This window comes from Periplaneta americana, chromosome 13 (assembly GCF_040183065.1).
Source record: "Periplaneta americana isolate PAMFEO1 chromosome 13, P.americana_PAMFEO1_priV1, whole genome shotgun sequence".
In the NCBI taxonomy this organism is placed as follows: Eukaryota; Metazoa; Arthropoda; class Insecta; order Blattodea; family Blattidae; genus Periplaneta; species Periplaneta americana.
This window is the reverse complement of record NC_091129.1, coordinates 120,643,937-120,662,491: the sequence shown is the minus strand read 5'-3', so window position 1 is coordinate 120,662,491 and position 18,555 is coordinate 120,643,937. Positions and strand designations below refer to the sequence as shown.

The 18,555-nt window shown below is 34.3% G+C and overlaps 1 protein-coding gene across 1 annotated transcript in view; it reads right to left on the bottom strand.

Annotated features, from left to right (window-relative positions):
• LOC138712319 (NADP-dependent malic enzyme-like) overlaps positions 1 to 6,726 on the bottom strand; it is a 64,052-nt gene extending 57,326 nt beyond the window's left edge. Inside the window, exon 1 of the mRNA XM_069843950.1 lies at positions 6,569 to 6,726. Coding sequence (XP_069700051.1) covers positions 6,569 to 6,600 — 32 coding nt within the window. The 5' untranslated portion in view covers positions 6,601 to 6,726. The remainder of the gene's footprint in view (positions 1 to 6,568) is intronic.
• Between the last annotated feature and the right edge of the window lie 11,829 nt (positions 6,727 to 18,555).

Here is an 18,555-nt window from a genome sequence, read left to right as displayed (position 1 = left end):
AAAAGCGAACGTAGTCACACGAATGTGTTTATTTTAAAGAATGAGTGAGAAGAACCTTTTACGAAAACGTAACAAAGAGCCTAATTTTTCTCAGCCGAGTAGCTCCACAAATAAATAGCAATAATTTTTAACTTAACAGTGCTAAAAACCATGCTGTTATGAAAAGCTTTGTAACAAGTATTCAATAAGTTTGTTTGGAGCTCAAGGATTTGTTGAAGATATCAGTGACAGTGAGAAGTAGTCTGAGTGAGTGTGTGTGTGTGTGTGTGTGTGTGTGAGAGAGAGAGAGAGAGAGACAACATGTGTGAAAAGTGTGTGTGAGAGAGAAGTCTTTTGTTAAATTGATCGAAGCTGTCAATAATTGAAGCGTCGGCTGGAACAACGTTATAAGTTACATTTGGTAAAATTTACAGGAGCTGCAAAAATGTGTACGCGTACAACGTTGTTCTTATAGGGTAGCAAACTTTTGAGCGGACAAATTTCACGTACTGCATTGATGGACAATTGCGAGCCAAAGAGTATAGCAAGGTAACATGACATACAACATTATTACACGGAAACACGCCGAATGAAAATTTTGTAACTTACAATGTTGTTCCAGCCGACGCTTCAATTATCTACTCACGTTCCCTACTTTTATATTCAAAATTCCTATGTTAAATACTTACATAAATTAACATTTTTGTCAAATTATAGTTTAAATTGCAGTGTACCGCTTGAAGTAATGGTCAGTTACCAGATTGCAAAACTTGTGGGTCTGGACAGTGCTTAAAGTGGCTTTTTTTTTTAAATAGGTGACAGTATGCAACTAATATGAGTAAATACAGGAAAGGTGATGGCGATAATTTCAAGAAAATCAACTACATTTGATTTTTTGAGTTGGTTATTTAACGATGCTATATCAACTACTTGGTTATTTAGCGCCAATGGGATTGGTGATATCGAGATGGTATTTGACGAGATGAGGCCGAGGATACGCTATAGATTACCTGACATTCGCCTTACGGTTGGAGAAAACCTTGGAAAAACCCAACCAGGTAATCAGCCCAAGCGGGAATCGAACCCGCGCTCGAGAGCAACTTTGGATCGGCAGGCAAGCGTCTTAGCCGACTGAGCTACGCCGGTGACTACTTAGAAAAATTAACTTCAAAATGGAACAAGATGTAACATAGAGCCTATTAAAAAAATTCAATTATATAAACTACAAATAACCTCTTATCATGCAACATAACTTGAAAATGATACTAATAGAAAGTTAAGACTGGTTCATAATAAACCGGGAACGTAAACGACAACGAGAACGAGAACGGAAATGTTAAAATAAATGTATTTAACAATATTTCCGGGAACGGAAATGTTAAAATAAATGTATTTAACAATATTTCCGTTCCCGGTTTATTGTGGACCAGCCTTTATTCAGACCTTGGTAAGACACAGTTAACATTGTTATCAGAAACTCTCAGCAGGAGCCACAGCTTCTCACGCTTCCCTTATTTTGCGTTTTGGACACATTATGTAGTCTCATACATTATTTGAAACACTGATGATCTCTCACATGTTTCACGGGTCAACAAGGTCCAGTTTATGCCAGATAATTTTTTTCGCGTTTACTTATTTCGTAGCGCTTGATCGATCGACACCTCAAACTTCCAAAATGATTCAGATCTCTCGGAGTTACACGCTTAAAATGAGCATCCTCATTCCGAATTATGAGTGTGGTGTGTCCAAAGCCTACCCAACCGCATATTGCGAATAGATGGCAGGACTGTGACCCATTTCAAGTTGCACACCACTTCGACGGGCCACGCTGTATATCTATGGAGAGTTATGTCGTGTTCTAGGATGAGTTTATATATATAGGCCTATAAGTGTTGGTGTAAGTGTAGTGTAGGGAATGGTTGAAGTGATGGTGAAGATGAGGAAGGGAGAAGGGGAAAACTGGTGCCGGCACGTTGCGTACTCCTGTCGAATAGCACCAAGGGGGCCGCCAGGCTTACCGTCCCCATCCGACGGACGAATCACTACCAACAGTGACATATGCCTACCCTTCATATGCACTGCGGGGAGATTTGGGATTTAACCCAGGCATATTGGTGCACAATGTAATGATTAGAAGTTGTGCACCGCCACCTCTCCTAATCAAGAAGTAGAAATTTTACACGACAATCTCTGACTTCACCGGGAATCGAACACGAGTCGGCTAATCTGGAGGCAGACGCGCTACCACAGACCTAAATCGGCGGACCTATCCCGAATTATTATAAGTTAATTACCCTTTCCTTACATGAAAAATGTATAACAATTTCATTATAATATTATGCAAAGGAGCTTTCATCGTATTCGTAATATGTAATTAAATGTAAATTATTTGGAATGGATGATAACCTTATATAAAGGCATATATTAAATTCAAATTTTTATTAGTCATGCCATATCGGATTGTTTCTCAGATTTCGTATGTGTATTCGGTTCATACTGGCTCAAGATCGAATCCTGGTTGGGAGAAATTACCTGGTTTTGCTCAACGTTTCGAGCAAATGCTGGGTAACTTTCGGAATTTGGTTCTCTGGCTCATTTCGCCATCGTCGTGTAGCGTAGTCGGTATAGCGCTGGCTTTCTATGCTCGAGGTTGTGGGTTCGATACTGGCACAGGTCGATGGCATTTAAATGTCTGCGGGACAAAATTCCGGCACACCGGCGACACTGATATAACCTCTGCAGTTGCGAGCGTCGTTAAATAAACCATAATTTAATAATTTTTCGCCAGAAATGGAAAGTAACGGAACACTACTGTGTCTATCATAAATTTCCCTAGTACTGTCTGGTAGATGCCGGATCGTTACGGTCAGACATAGTCTGGTTGATATCAGATCGCTAACGATCGTTCCGGTCGGGCACTTAAATGCCACTAGTGGTTCGCAGGCCACAGGTTGCAAAACGCTGATCTAACTTGAATGAAACACATGTTTGTGTTTATATATATAAATTACTTAAAATGTACCGCCCGTTGAGAGAAAAATGTTGTGCCGTCGTAACTAAGAGTGAGAGAGTAAATGTCACGGGTATAAATGGGTCAGCAAAATAAAAGTCTCCTAATTTTGGATAGAGGTGAATGTCCAGTCCTACATGCGAACTGGATGGATGAAAAAATGTGTGTCAGCGTAATTATTGCATAACGGAATTCGAGGAGTGGAGACAAGGACACTTATCAGTAATCAATGTCGGGGATTTTACATGTAAAACATCTGTGTGACTTGCTTCAATTTAGCCTACTTTAAATCTGGTTTACAGAATTACAAGACACTCCAAATAGACAGGGTAAGTCACCGGCGCAGCTCAGGCGGTAGCGCGTTTGCCTACTGATCCCTGAGCTGCGGTAGGGCGTGGGTTCGATTCTCGCTTGGGTTGATTACGTGGTGTGATTTGGTTTTGTCCGACGTTTTCCCAAACCGCAAGGAAATGCCAGCATTAATATGGTTTAATGATTCTTGCACATTGCTGTGATAAATTTTGCTAATGCAATTTTGCCACTTTTTCATGATGTCATAATCAAAACTGAAGGTGAGAACATAACTGCAGTCGAGTCTTACATTGTTATCGAAATTAAGAAAAAAAAACTGATCTCCAGGAAAAGAGATAAATTTATTACACTATCAGTTTAGCAACATTTGGGCATCTTTAGAAGAAGTGCTGTTGAATATCCCAGTGCCTCAGTTATTCGTTACAAGATAAGATATCTATGAAATGTACTTAAATTGTTGAGACCTCCTCTATAAAGAGAAATGTTCGAAGATACATAGATGGATTTGACTTGAATGAAGATAATTTTTGTGATGAAATTTATTGATTGAAGATGTAGGCTATGTGACAAGAGAAAATGACGAAGTGGAATGAAGAAAATGCTACTTTTTGTTCAAAACTGAGTGGAATTTTTAATTTTTTTTTTTTGAGAAAATGATTCCCTCTGTACAATTTCAGAAGCTGAACTATCTGTGTCCTGAAAGTAATTCTTTAGTCAAGAGAGTTTTTTCAATGAACATGATGTGGACGAACATCCAAAAAATCCAAAATGAGTTTAGAAACTGTTCGTGCCAACTTCAACATGACCTGTCAGAAATTTTCTGAAGAAAAAACAATAGAAGTTTAGTATGTAATACAATGAGTATCAGTACTTCAATTCTTAAATTGTGTAAAAATAATATAAATGAACGACAATCTAAAAAAAAAAAAAAGTTAAAAGTTATTACATGAACGTATTGCTACTTAACCACTATTGCTCAGTGACAGAACCAATACAAAAATTCAGATAGGTTCTCATAGGCACTGTATTCCACAGCGATCTTATAATGAATACTGTATTTCTCCGATGAAGTTCCGGTAATCTTACATAGCACATTTCGGTCTTTCAACACCTTGTCATAAAACTTCTCACATTCCATGACACAATATTGCCTTACAAATAACATAGCCCTCATTGTCTCAACACTTAAGCTAGATTTCTCCTTTGTCCAAATACTGTTCATTACAGAAATTATTCTCTCAACTGGTGCTGTACTTCCTGGACGACAATATTACAAAAGTCTTGAAAGTCTAGGCGTTTTTCGCTCTTTCAGAAAAAGTCTGTACCTACCCATCTGTCAGATACGGGAATATTATTTTTATTCCAGGTATCCAATTGCCTTACTGATTTCTCTGCCTCCATGAGCAACGGAAAAATGGACAATACAATGTTCACAGACCACTTTTGTTCTATTATTAAATACATTGTTCAGTTGAGTAAATTTGATTTCTTTCTGGAGTTCGTCACTAAAATGCACTTTCGTCTCTGTGAAATTGCAAGGATATACTTAAAGCTTAAAAAACATGGCTTAATTAAAAAAAAAAAAAAAAAACATGAATTTTATGCCAGCAACATTGAAAACAAAACTACCCGTTAGCATATACACAAAACTAAAATACCTGATCAATCAAGATACAAGTATGTATATTGATAGTATTTTCTTTCTCGAGTTTTCTTTCAAAGGAACATACGAAAAGCTTACACGACCAAGATCTAGAAAATTGTGCGTAGAGTTTTAGTATTTTTTACACGAAGTAATAACGATTGTTGTAACGCTGTAAATAATACATTTCGAGAATTTTACGGCTATACACGTCTTCTATACACCTCTAAAGGGTACTTTAAGAAGTTAATTTATTACGTAGGCCTACAGGCATTATTGAATTGTATGTTTTTTTTTTTTACGATTGCAATTTTTCAGCCTTTACATTGATGTTACGCGTTTCTGCGGTGTATAGTCCGTATTACTGGTGCGTTATTAAGAAAGGGACTATATTTTTGAGTTGCATTTTAAATTAAAATTCGTATTTGTACGGTAAGCCTCTATTATTTCAGTTCAATTTACGTAATGCAAGTGATTTAGTTAAAAGTTATATATTTTTCGTTTTACAATATTTCATATTATACCTATTACAATAAAATTAAAAATAGCTTGTTTACAACTGGACAGAGAACGAGAGCCCGATCCATTTTTGTGAAAGTAAATTATAACACCGTGGCAATACTAATGAATGATATTCTATTACTCTCTAGCTATTCCTTTAAATAATAATAATAATAATAATAATAATAATAATAATAATAATAATAATAATTACACGATGACAGACTTTCCAATTAACTTACGTATGCCACTCCATACAGCTAAATGAATACCGGTGTATCATTTTAATATTTTGACACAACGATGCACAGATTATTTTAAATACCACTTCACACTTTCAATTATTAATCTTTTCTTGATATCATAGAAGCAATAATACAAAAGTGCGGAGAATTATTCAGTTTAATTTATGCCACAACAAAGTTTAATAACCATTTTTTCACACCTGCCAGTAATAATCCGCAGTGTTAATCTTAAAGCCTATACGTAGATTAGTTTACTTAACGTTGTTAACATTTGCACATGTTTTGTGTTTGAAGTTATTAATATTTATTGCCGGCAAAACGAAAAACTAGAGCATTTAATACTTGTCTTTGTTTGCAACATGGATATTTGGGGAAATGATTTTGATGATACTTTGTAGCCTAGTGCTTTGCAAAATGATATTTGCAATGATAAAAACAGGGTCATGAAGCTTTTTAATATTAATTTAAGAAACTGTCAATCTACATCGGCAATAATTATTGTTGGAAAGATACGGTATCTGAATTGTGGAACATAAAAACACCATCATAAAAGGCCACAGTCGTTTTGTATAATGCTTCAGTAACAAACGGAAATAACTAATTTCACTGCAGAACTCAAGGCCAATGCAATTAAACGTTCACGGTCATTGTCATAATCACTCTAAGCCACAAAAACATGTTTCCATTGCAACAAACAAACTAGGAATAAAATACGGCAGCAACCTAGTTTCTTTACACCTATTGATCGGAAGGTGTTAGTACGCTATTTTTGGCACCATACTATGTATTTTAAATCAGTATATGAGAATTGACGGATTTTAAGGATATATTAGCAGCTACACATATTGCAATCTTCAAAATAGTTGAGCTCGAACTTACAGTAAAATTCCTCTTGGGAACAGCGAGACCATTTCGCTGTGCAGGCCAGCAACAACAGCACAAAACAGCTGCTCCACAGCCACTGCCTTCTAGAGCGTTCTGCCGCTTCTGCTGCCGCCCGGTTTGTGTGGGATAAGGCATTTCCTGCTCACTTCGACCACTGAAATGTATAGAATGGAGGGGCCAATTCAACATGGCGCGTTGTTTGGGAATTTCTTGCCTCGAGCAACAATTGCTGACGTATGTTTGTCACATAAAGTGCGATTTTGACAGGATAGTGATATTCCGTGTTATAAAAAGATATATATTCTCGAGTTTTCTACGAAAACACGAAAAACCTACGCGACCAATATTCAGAAAACTGTGTGTAGAATTCTATACTAATATTTTTTATGCGAAGTAATAACAATGTAGTGCTGTAAATAATAAATTTTTGGGAATTTTACTGCTATCCACATCTTCAGTACCCCACTAAAGGGATTTTCGGGGTGGTGTTAGTCTCTGTACAGCGGTTTATCTTGAAGTGATTTATATAATAAAATAAATATAAATAGCCGATTTGTATTTAAAATAAAGACTACAAACGACGTTTTAGTCCTAATGAACTCAAATGATTTTCTTTGTGAATTTTAACATTATGTAAAATAAATTGACAAACAATACATTTCGTAGGGACGATAAAATATGTCTTCCTAAGAGAAATTAATTATTTTATAAAAATTATTTTTGCTTTTTAAAGTTTTTGTCCCTAACACAAAACACCACTCAAGGATTAGCAATCGGTAGTTACAACAGTCTAACCTATCACATATAGGGAATTTTCTTCCTTAGAACGAATTAGTTTTACAACGGTTTGATTGGCATTAGGCTACTGCTAAGTATTTGAAAATAAATCAAAATACTGTATTTAGAATGTCATAAACCGCTAATAATGTTTTAACATGTATATTACTCGTCTTTTAGATGCCAGTTTTTGTAAGTAGGAAATAGGCCTATTAGAAATGACTACAATTTACGAATAACTGTTCTATGTGAAATTAGTATGTAAAAAGGGCATTCATCTACTACTTAAACTGTATAGTTCATGAACCATAAGCACAGTCTAGTTATACAGTCACGAAGTTTGAGTCGTTGAGGGTACTAGGAACAATAGACTGTGCCGGTACTGTTTTTAACAGAGCGAGGCTTGACTCCATACCGAAAATGCATTCCATATATTCTCAGTGAACATATTGAAGACAGAGTGCCTAATCACTTTCCGGAACGATTCGGTTATTGGATGGTCCTGACAGCCATACTCATCCGATCTCAATCTCTATGATTACTTACTGGGTTTCCTGAAGGATGCCTTGTTCAAAGTTAATTCACATAATACTGAAGCATTCAGAATCGTAATTTTGACAGTATTAATCCGTATGTCAAGAGAAACCCTTCATTAAAGTTGTGGAGAACTTCCAAAATCGGTTACAGTTGATCTTAGACGGCAATGAGCATGTATCGAAAATGTTTTAATATAATTACTTTTTCGTAGTTTACTGATCACGTGATCACATACAAGAAATACTAAGACATGGTTATATACTGTAAAATAAAATTCAGCATTTCACATTGTCTGTGATGAGGAGATAGTAGCGATTCTAGTGGTTAGCAACTATCTGTGGATGCATATTCCCTACGTATTGAGCTTCGTGACTGTATAATATACTAGACTGTGCTATAATCTTTAAGGGTTTATAGAGCACTTTATTTTTGTGACTAAAAAAAATCTTATCGTCTACTTTGGGTGCATAATAAAGTAAATAATTTCATTCACATGTATCTTTTGAATACTGTTTCAAGAAATTAAACTATTAATGGATAGAAAATAGATAATGTAATGCAAATTCAATTGTTGAAAAAAGCGTAAAACCTGGAATGATAAGCCTGTTATCTTCATGAAACAGTTTTTTTACGTGTTATCTTTGTAAAGCGATTTCTTCTAAAATACTGGACAAGTTTCGTTCATTTTCATGTCTGCGTGTTAGTTCATTGGTAATAGTGCACAACTAATGTAATTTTTTTAAATTCATCGCTGTGGAGTAATGGTTAACTTGTCTGACAATGAAACGAGTGAGCCTGAGTTCAAATCCTGGTTGGAAAAAGTTACCTGGTTGAAGGTTTTTCCTGGGTTTTCCCTCAACCCATAAAGAGCATACTTTCTGCGCTCGATCCTGGACTAATTTCGCTGGCATTATCACCTTCATCTCACTCAGATGCTAGATGACCATCGCAGTTATAAAGTATTGCAAAATAACCCAATAAAAATTTCTAAAAACAAGTATCGATAAGCTGTTATTTGTAAAAAAAAATAATGAATAAAATGGTGACTTATTCGAAATATGCTCAGACCATGTTCTCCTTGTTCTTCTATCTTTACCATAATTTCTCCGTGTATCAGCATAAAAAGTTATAAAATAACTCTTGTCCTATGTCGACTGTCAAGAGATCAGGGAATATTTGAACTTATTGTCATCCTACCGGTATTGTTCAAACGAAAAAGATGACATGACTGCCAATCTCCACATCTTATTTGCATACATCTTTCTCACTTTAAAATTGTTTTCCTTTCTCGTTATGCTCTGCAGCTTATTCATATACATACAAGGTTAGTCTCCCTTAAAGGCTTACGTACAATGTAAGTGTTAATGATGTCAGGCGACTATAAATTGTGCAAACGTGGGCTTACTTTCTGACGGAAGGAAGAAACTTCACTCTTCCATTGTACGAAGTATATAAAATACACAGGCCAGTAATGCTAACAAAATAGATTCTTAAAGTTCTAAAGGAATGCACAACTAGACATTTCTCATACTAAAGATTCTTTTTGCCGTCTATTTACATACCTTTCTGTTTGTATATCTTTTTTTTTATCTGCAAGTCTTTCAGGGTGTCACTGTGTTAGCAATTCAGTCCTTCTATTTGTAAGTCATTCTGTTGGAAAGGCAGTCTGTAAGTCTGCTGACAAGTTAGTGCGTTAATCTGCTGACAAGTCAGTAAGTTAGTCTGCTGGGGAGTCAGTAATTAAGTATGACAAGTCAGACTATCTGCTCTAAAGTCAGCCTGTCTCTCTGTCTGTCGGCAAGTCAGTCGGCCGATTTTTGACAAATTAATTCGGCCCGTCTGTTGACAAGTCAATTCTGCCGGTCTGTCAGCCAGTCAATTTGGCCAATCTGTTGGAAAATCAAGCCAGCCAACCAGTTGAAAGTCTGCCTGTCTTTTGTAGATATTTTTATCCTCAAATATTAGACAGATTTTGTTTCTTTTGAAGACTTAGGCATACGCGTTAATTTAATAGAAAAATGTGCGTATGAAATGTTATGATATATTATATATATTTTAATTTATTGGCCTGACCCAATATTTTGGGTTTGCCCTGCGACACAGAATAGCTCACAATAAAATTTAAAATGGAAAATTATATAAACAGGTTTCAGACAAAAGTGAATAAGACATAAGAAAAAAAAGTATAATTTAAATTGAATGTACGCCATAAAGATGCTAACGAAATATCGCTACAGAAAATTTTATAATGGTGGTGACGATGGCATCTTGAAGATCTCTCGTCAGCTTGTATTTTTCTCTCCACTTTACAAAGGCTTTCGGAATGGTGCCTCTCGCTCCGAAGAAGAGACCGGTAACTGTGATTTTCTCTATGTTGTATTTCGCTGATAGGTACTGAATCGTGGGCTCGTAGATTTTCTTTTTCTCTTCGTTCACTTCAGATGGTTGAGTGGCTGAGATTTCAAATCTGATCGTAGGGTCAATTATTTCGGCTGTCTGTCTATCAATTTGTTTTATTAGATTTATTTTTTATTTATTTTTAGAATTAGTTTTTTTAGGTATTTATTTTGTTATTATTGATATGAATTAAATTCATTTCTTGAAAAACCAGAAACCATTGAAGCCGAATAACATATCATTATTAAATAATAATTATTAATAATTATAAAACAGATTTTTTCAAATACTTCGAAAATGTAAGCGATAATAGGGTTATTATGGAACGGTAGTTTATAGTTACTGATACATAAGTTTTCACAGTAAGACTTCATATCGTCATGTGAAAGCAAGAACTAGGTAACTCGAAATTTGCGTGTTTTAGTTATCTCTCTTAGTACATAGCAAAAATCGCAGAGAATGTAATGCAAGAATTAGGTAACTGACCGAACGGTACCAGCGACATCTATTTTCCAATATAACAAATAGGCGCTATCTGAAAATAGGAAAAATTGAGTTACCTAGTTCTTGCATTCAGGTGACGATATAATATTTTCTCTTATGTAATTTCCGTAATAGTTTATGCTTAAGTATTAAATGGAGAGTTATGTACTAACAAATAACTATTGCTTTTATTTTTTAATATGAATTAGTCCTATTGTGATTATGCAAAAATTCTATTTCTATATTTTTACGGAAATTCATATTTTCAGCATCCTTGATATAATTTAAGTACTTTTTCGTCTTGCCGTCTGGCTGTTGTTGTTGTTTAGTCAACTGTCGGAAGACAGGTTTGAACCTCATAAGTAACACCGATAAGGCATCACTCATGAGGCAACTAGGCCAGGAGATAATGGGGTAGGGTGGCCAGTTCTTTTCCCCTCCAATGCATACATCGCCGATTAACTACTGTATATATTCCATTCAGATGCATACAAACAATTGTTCTTCCTCTGACACATATCGTCAAGTGAGATGTAGGCTACTGCCTGATAATTAAATGAGAGGTACGTCTGGCTGTGTACAATGATTTTTTTAAAACTGTTAATTGGATTTTGTTCCTGTTCAGTATCTACCAATCAAACTGGGAATTATGTAACTTACGTGAAATATAATCATTTTTGTTTTTCGGTTCAATTTTCTATGTCAATTCGTTTTTTTTAGCTTATCTTGGAAATACTCCTACAATGACAATAATAATAATAATAATAATAATAATAATAATAATAATAATAATAATAATAATAATTCTTTATTTATACTAGCAGAGTTAAGGCCATAGGGCCTACTCTTACTCTCTACCAGGTCACAAAGTATACAAGCAGTTAACATTTAAGAAAAAGTTAAAGAACAGAATACTAACATATTACAAAAAAAAATAATAGCATAATAAAATCGACACTAAACAACATGAAAATAATACCATAATAGAAAAAAAAGAAAGTAAAATATATTGGGATATAGTGAAAGCAACTCATTTAGTACGAATGGTTAATATGGAAAAACGTAAGGACGAATATACAAAATGGAATGTAACAAAATAATAATAAAAAGGAAAAGAAATACGAAAATTAAATAAAATTCACGATAAAAAGTCTATGATAATAAATTCATCGGCTGATAAAGAGAACAAAAAGGGGAAAGGAAGGAAAAAGAAATATATAGCCTATATTTTTACAAAACTATGGCAGAGAAAAGGGCTTATAACTGAAAGGAATCTAATTAAAAAAATGTTATGACAGTTAAAAATATTTAATGAAGGGCAGTATATTTGTCACATAAAATTTGTATTTGTTTTCTATTATATACAATAATACTTACTATATAAATAGTATTTTTGCCACACAACGAACATTTATATTTGTTTCTTATTATGTGAAATAATAAACTTATTATTTAATTGCATTACTAATTCCTGGTATATAAAAATTGTATGCATTGCATAAATTCTTTCCTGAGTTATAAATTCCTTTACTTAATGTCATATGTAAGGATTAAAATAACATCTGAATAGACTTCAGTTGCACAAGTCACATTCCTTACCTTTATTAGTCACGTCCGTTACTCTAACAAGAAAATATTCAAACATTAGCAATTCGTAAATCAAACTTCTGAATATAAAGTCATTATTTTCAGACTTTAAGCTGACTCTAGGTAAAATACTGTTATATAAAATGAACCAGAATAGTGGAAATATCAGGCCTTGTAACAGCATGCAGCATTACTCCTTCCGTGCGAGTCACACCCGTTACGACTACCGCTCTCGCACATCTAGATGTGTTATAAATGAAGATATGAGTAAGATTTTAGGTACAGGACTCTTTTATATATTAGATGCTTACTTTATTAGGTGTATTTACTTTTATTATTTTAACACTGAAATTTTGTAAAAATAACTGTGCTAATGTCACACCCGTTACTTAGGAATGGCCGACATGCAGCCAAAATTTTACTGAAAATAACTAGAAACAGAATAAGTAGGAAATTGTGAATACGTCATCGTTATATTTATAATGTGACGTAGGCGAGGGTGCGAGCAGAGAGACGTGCCTTCTTCCTCGTTCCTTGACCTTTACGCATCATTTCCCTCTCATTTGTCCGATATGGCGAATAGCATTTCTTGGTAGACAGCGCGGCGTGGTGTGACTATTCACGGATGTGACATAGGTAGGAAATGTTCGCAATCTCTCTCTCCCTCTTTTCTCGGAACCTTTATGGCTCGGACGTGTTTGGAAGAGGCGATTAGAGTAGGCTACAGCATTTAAACGTCACGTAGATTTGAGATTTTATGAGATTTTAAGTTTTCGCGGTGTTTGTACTTCAAAATAGACTTTTGAATACTCCACCGTGTGCTGGAAGATAGTTGTGTCTTACCTTACAGGTTTGCTTTGTTAAAATTTTTAATTTTAATAATTTTGTTTCTCTTATACACTAAAATGGTAAAAATAAATAAATAAATAAATAAATATGTAAAGAGAGAGAGAGAGAGAGAGAGAGAGAGAGGGAGAAATAAATAAATGGTTGAGTGGGTGAATGGATGGTAAGTGGATAGATAAATGAGTGAGTAAATGAATGAATAAATAAATGGGTGAGTAAATGAATACTTGAATTAGTAAATGAATGAGTAAATAAATAAATGAGTGAGTAAATAAAAGAGTGGGTGAATGAGTGGATTAATAAATACATGAGTGAATGAATACATAAATCAGGTATGCTCAAAATTGTAAAACCCCGATTACACGGATGATGCTGCACTGCATAACACACACAGCGTAGGGACTGGGCTCCGCAACTACAGTGAGGATCACGTAAGAGTAGTTCCTAAAAGGCTAATTTCGCCGTCTCTTCAGTGTTGCTAACTAATACCAGATAGCACTAAAGAGGGTAAAATCACAATGCTACGTACTGTAATAATAATAATAATAATAATAATAATAATAATAATAATAGTAATAATATATTGTTAACAATAACAATGTCTTGTTTATTTACCACATCTCATCTTTATGTTGCAAGGTGTTTCCTAAATGGTTCAATAATTTATTTATGAAATATTATATTTTCCTCCTGAACTTCTCGCATATTATGTTGGTAATTAGGATATGTATGATCTAATAATACAATTTATTTTGTCAGGCAACATGAAATTCATTGCTTTCACTAAAGAGTTTACGATTCATGACACCTAACCTAAAAATTTATTTACTTACTTGCATTTTCATCAGTTTGCTTTACTGTAAACCGAAATCATTGCTGCCAACATAACAGTTAGAAAATAACTGCCAGTTGTAGTGTTTGCCAGTACCCGAAATTCGAAAAGAAGTTGGTAAAAGAAAAATCAATCTGAGAGCTAGAAAATCACTATAATCCACTAGCATATTTAGTAATAGTGGAAAAATGGTTAGGTTTCACCCTTAGGGTATTAAGTAAACCGATCCGGACTCTACATTGCATTGTACATTGCAGCACCGCTCGTGGCATAGTTCTTACACTCTTACAAATACGGATAATAAACTGAATTTGAAAAAGGAAAAAGTATACACTGTAATATTCAATTATTACATTATTTATTATATTTAATATACTTATGATATTATTATATCATAGAAAATATCATTTTAATATTCCACCATACATTGCGGTCTATTCAACATCTGCTTTCTTTTCTGCAAGTAATCGGGAATCTATTTCCACCGAATTCACTGCAATGCGCTAAAGATACTCATCTGTTAATCGGGACCTATGTTTGGATTTAGCAACCTTCATTCTCGAAAATAATTGTTCGCACCCATATGTCGAGGCGAAGATAACTAACATAGTGGCAGCGAATAAGCTTATCTTGGAATATTTCGTTTTGTTCATTTTTTAAATAATTCTATGCTTTTCAAGTCATATTCTCTACATTTAGTTCTGAATTCTACGTTACTTTGTAAATCAATTAACTCGTCCTGGAACTACACTCTCATGGATTGTACTAAATTTACTATGAAAGAATTAACAAAAAGATTAATATCAATCTCCATACGTCTAAAATCACTAAATCTATGTTCTGTGAATTAACATTTGAGCTGTTCCAGTACAGAGACGTAATTAACTATATTTTGTTCAGGCACCATACATCTCTTTACAAGTTCACCACCCGTGAAAGGTTTTTAGTGCCTTAGCTAATTTCCAACATACTACATAGGCTAACTTGCTCCTTTCATGAAGAGCTTTCAATTCTTGAAGCTGAAGTATCTATTTCTGCTGGAATAAAATCATCACAATAGTAATGGTAGTGGTAGTGGTAGTGGTGGTGGTGGTGGTGGTGGTGGTAGTAGCAGATTTATATTGTATAGACAAGTGCCACCGGGTGCTTGCCCACTTGCAGTGTAAATAAATACATACATACATATGAATACATATAACAAAAAACAGATTCCCTGTCACTTCGACATGTTCTGAGTGGCAGAGCCTACAGTATAATGTAGTTTTATGTTGCTCAGTAGGTTTTGACTGTGTCATTGTCCCGCACTATTCGTGCGTTTACTAAATACTTGAATTGCCTTCTGCAGTCATCCATCGAGCGAACGAGGAACAGCACGCTCTACATTGGAAAGTTGTGATTACAGAACGTAATCGGAAGTCAGAGAATGAGTATACCTGAATAAATGATTGAATGAGTAAATGAATAGCTAAATGAGTGAGTGAATGAATAGATAAAAGAGTGAATGAATAGGAAAATGAGTGAGAAAATGAATGAATGGGTAAGTGAGTAAAGGAATAAATAATTATTAAATGAGTAAATAATTCAATAAATAAATAAATAAATAAATAAATAAATAAATAAATAAATAAATAAATAAATAAATAAATAAATAAATAAATAAATGAGTAGATAAGTGAGAGAGTGAATAATGTCAGGCACTTGACATGTCTTTTATTCAAGTGTGCCCAGTATCTCAATGTACTATAATAGCTGCGTCTTTTTTTCTTTGTTGAATGTCTGACCAGAACGATCGTTAGCGGTCTGATAGCTGTCAGACGTGCCTGATCGTAACAATCGTACTGCAGATCCGGCAGCCTCTAGAGTTCTACACTGTATCAGGGAAATAGATTATAGAAACTGTAGTTTCATCCTCTTCAACGCTTTGTAAATATGTCTCTCGAAGTTGAAAGCTGTGTAGTACAAATATTTGCCTTAGCTTGTAAACACCGTTTTCAACAGCTGGGTACACTCTTAAGGATCAGTGTTACGTAATAGTGTGCAGGAAGTGATTTTCAATGTTCCGAAAACATCAAAGCGAAGAAAACACGCGAATGCAATCATGAGTGTATGCAGGATTGTTTCGGTGAGGGTTTGACAAGAGGTGAGCTTTTAGTGTGGGTTTTTTTTTTGTCTAGTATGTTGTGTATCTTTTACGTGGTGAAGAAAATATCGAGATGGGCATACTTCAACTCAAAAATTCATTCTTATTATATGTTCTAGAATATACAGGGTGTAAGGGGTATAAGTGCCATTATTTTAACTGATGATTATTTATGTCATAAGGACGAAAAATGCCCTTACAATTTTTTTCTAATTGTAATATATTTAACTAATTATTAAAGATTACAATAATATACTTTTGCAACGTTGCTGGATGGGGGGAGTGGGTTTATAAGTACACAGTACAGCTCAAGCGGGTACAGGCATACCGGTACAGATGTTCTGTTCTAATGCAGGAGCGGACCATAATAATACTGTTGCTTACATAAAACGAGCAGCAAATACAAACTTTCAATCTCATTAATAGAACATTATGGTAAATTTACATTTTATATAACAATATTACTCCATGTTAAATTTGTCTAAAAAATAAACAATAATGGTTTTCTGCACAAACTCTCACGAACTTTTTTTCTAATGCAAAATTTTTATCTCTTCTGCTTCCGTAAAGCAGAATCATTTTTAAACAAATTTCTAGTTGTGTGATTTTTGAAACGGGGTAAGAGACTCCTAGTTTCTAAAAATCGTTGAGAAACTACTACAAAAGTTCGCCGATTAGATAACCTTCTTTGAGGAAAACGTTGACGGTACATCTTTCTTGTCTCACTTGAATTACGACGACTTTCTCCATAAATTACTAACATATGATATTCCTAAACTGTAAATTACATTGTAAGTTGTTTATCGAATAGCCTGTACTGAACTGTCATCCGCTCGGCAGTAGAGCTATGGACAGGGAGCTTGAACTCAGCTGACTCGTACTTATATCTATGCAGAGTACTAACTGCTGAACACTTTGCCACATCTCTCACGCCAGAATATAGCAAATTTAAGCATGCATTTTTATTTAATTTCACGTAAACGTAATAGAACACACAAATATTTATTTAATCTCACATGTTAACTCTTTGCTAGGTATACCTACTGATGTAATTATTTTCGTAATTTTACTAACGATATAGATTAAGCAGTATAACGCAAATAAAATAAGAAAATCATTTTTTTTCTGGGAAAAATATCAAGTTTTCATCTTATGTTGTATGGACATTTTTTGATCCTGTAGACCGTCCCCGATGACTGTGAAAAGGACGGCACTTCTACCCTGTATAATAATAATACTGAATATGGTTATGATGAATTATTATTATTATTATTATTATTATTATTATTATTATTATTGTTTTCTCTATTCTCCTGTAACTTTATCCCTCTTAGCCCCAAATATTTTTATAAGAACCTTATTCTCAAACACCCTTAACCTATGTTCCTCTCTCAAAGTGAGAGTCCAAGTTTCACAACCATAAAGAACAACCGGTAATATAATCTAATCTACTGCTGAACACTTTGCCACGTCTCTCACGCCAGAATATTAACAAATTTATGCATGCATTTTTATTTAATTTCGCGTAAACGTAATACAACACACAAATATACAAAACACAACAAAAAACCCTACGAAGAAAATCGGGTGGTATATTCACTCACAAATCTGTGGTGTTCGGGTAAATGGGGATAAGTCAGTTTTTTCGTGCAGATGGAATTTTCTTCCCCAGATGAACAAAAGTTAAATTATACATGCGAGTGTTCAAAAAAAAAAAAAAACTAGCAATTGATGTGTTTTATTTGTATAGAAAGTTATTTGCAATAAGGGTTTCGAGTTTAATTTTCATTTATCTCCAAACTCATTTTTATGAATTATCTCTCTTTACCCAAACAACACAGAAATTCATAGATCTCACAACTCAAGTAATAAAAAAAAAATCTGCTCACGTCACTGTAAGAGTGCAGTGAACAAAATCTATGTTATAGTACATCTTCTGCCATTTGAACTATACCATCAAAATTACATTTGTTGCTGGTATAATTTCGTGGTAAATTAAAAAGAAATATCACGAAATTAGCCGAGTTTGCCCTATTAGGCCCATAAAATATTTATATTTTAGGAGCAAAATTTGTGTTGTAAATGTTGAGTTTCAAAGTTTTTTCTGTTTGTCATACTATGTCGAAATCCCCCCCCCCCATTATGGGAGAAGTCGACAATTCGACATCAATTTGTATTTTTTATACATCTTGATTATACAACGTTTAGCACAATATCACACGGAATATGTATTATACAGTATGTCTTTCTCGTGTTAAATTTTACCGTACCTGGTTAACATGTCTCAGCCTGTTATGAGCCATCTTCAGAACTGGTTGTTACTATAATCCACATTACACTACACAAACACACCCCCACAGGAAATACAAACAAAAGGCGCCA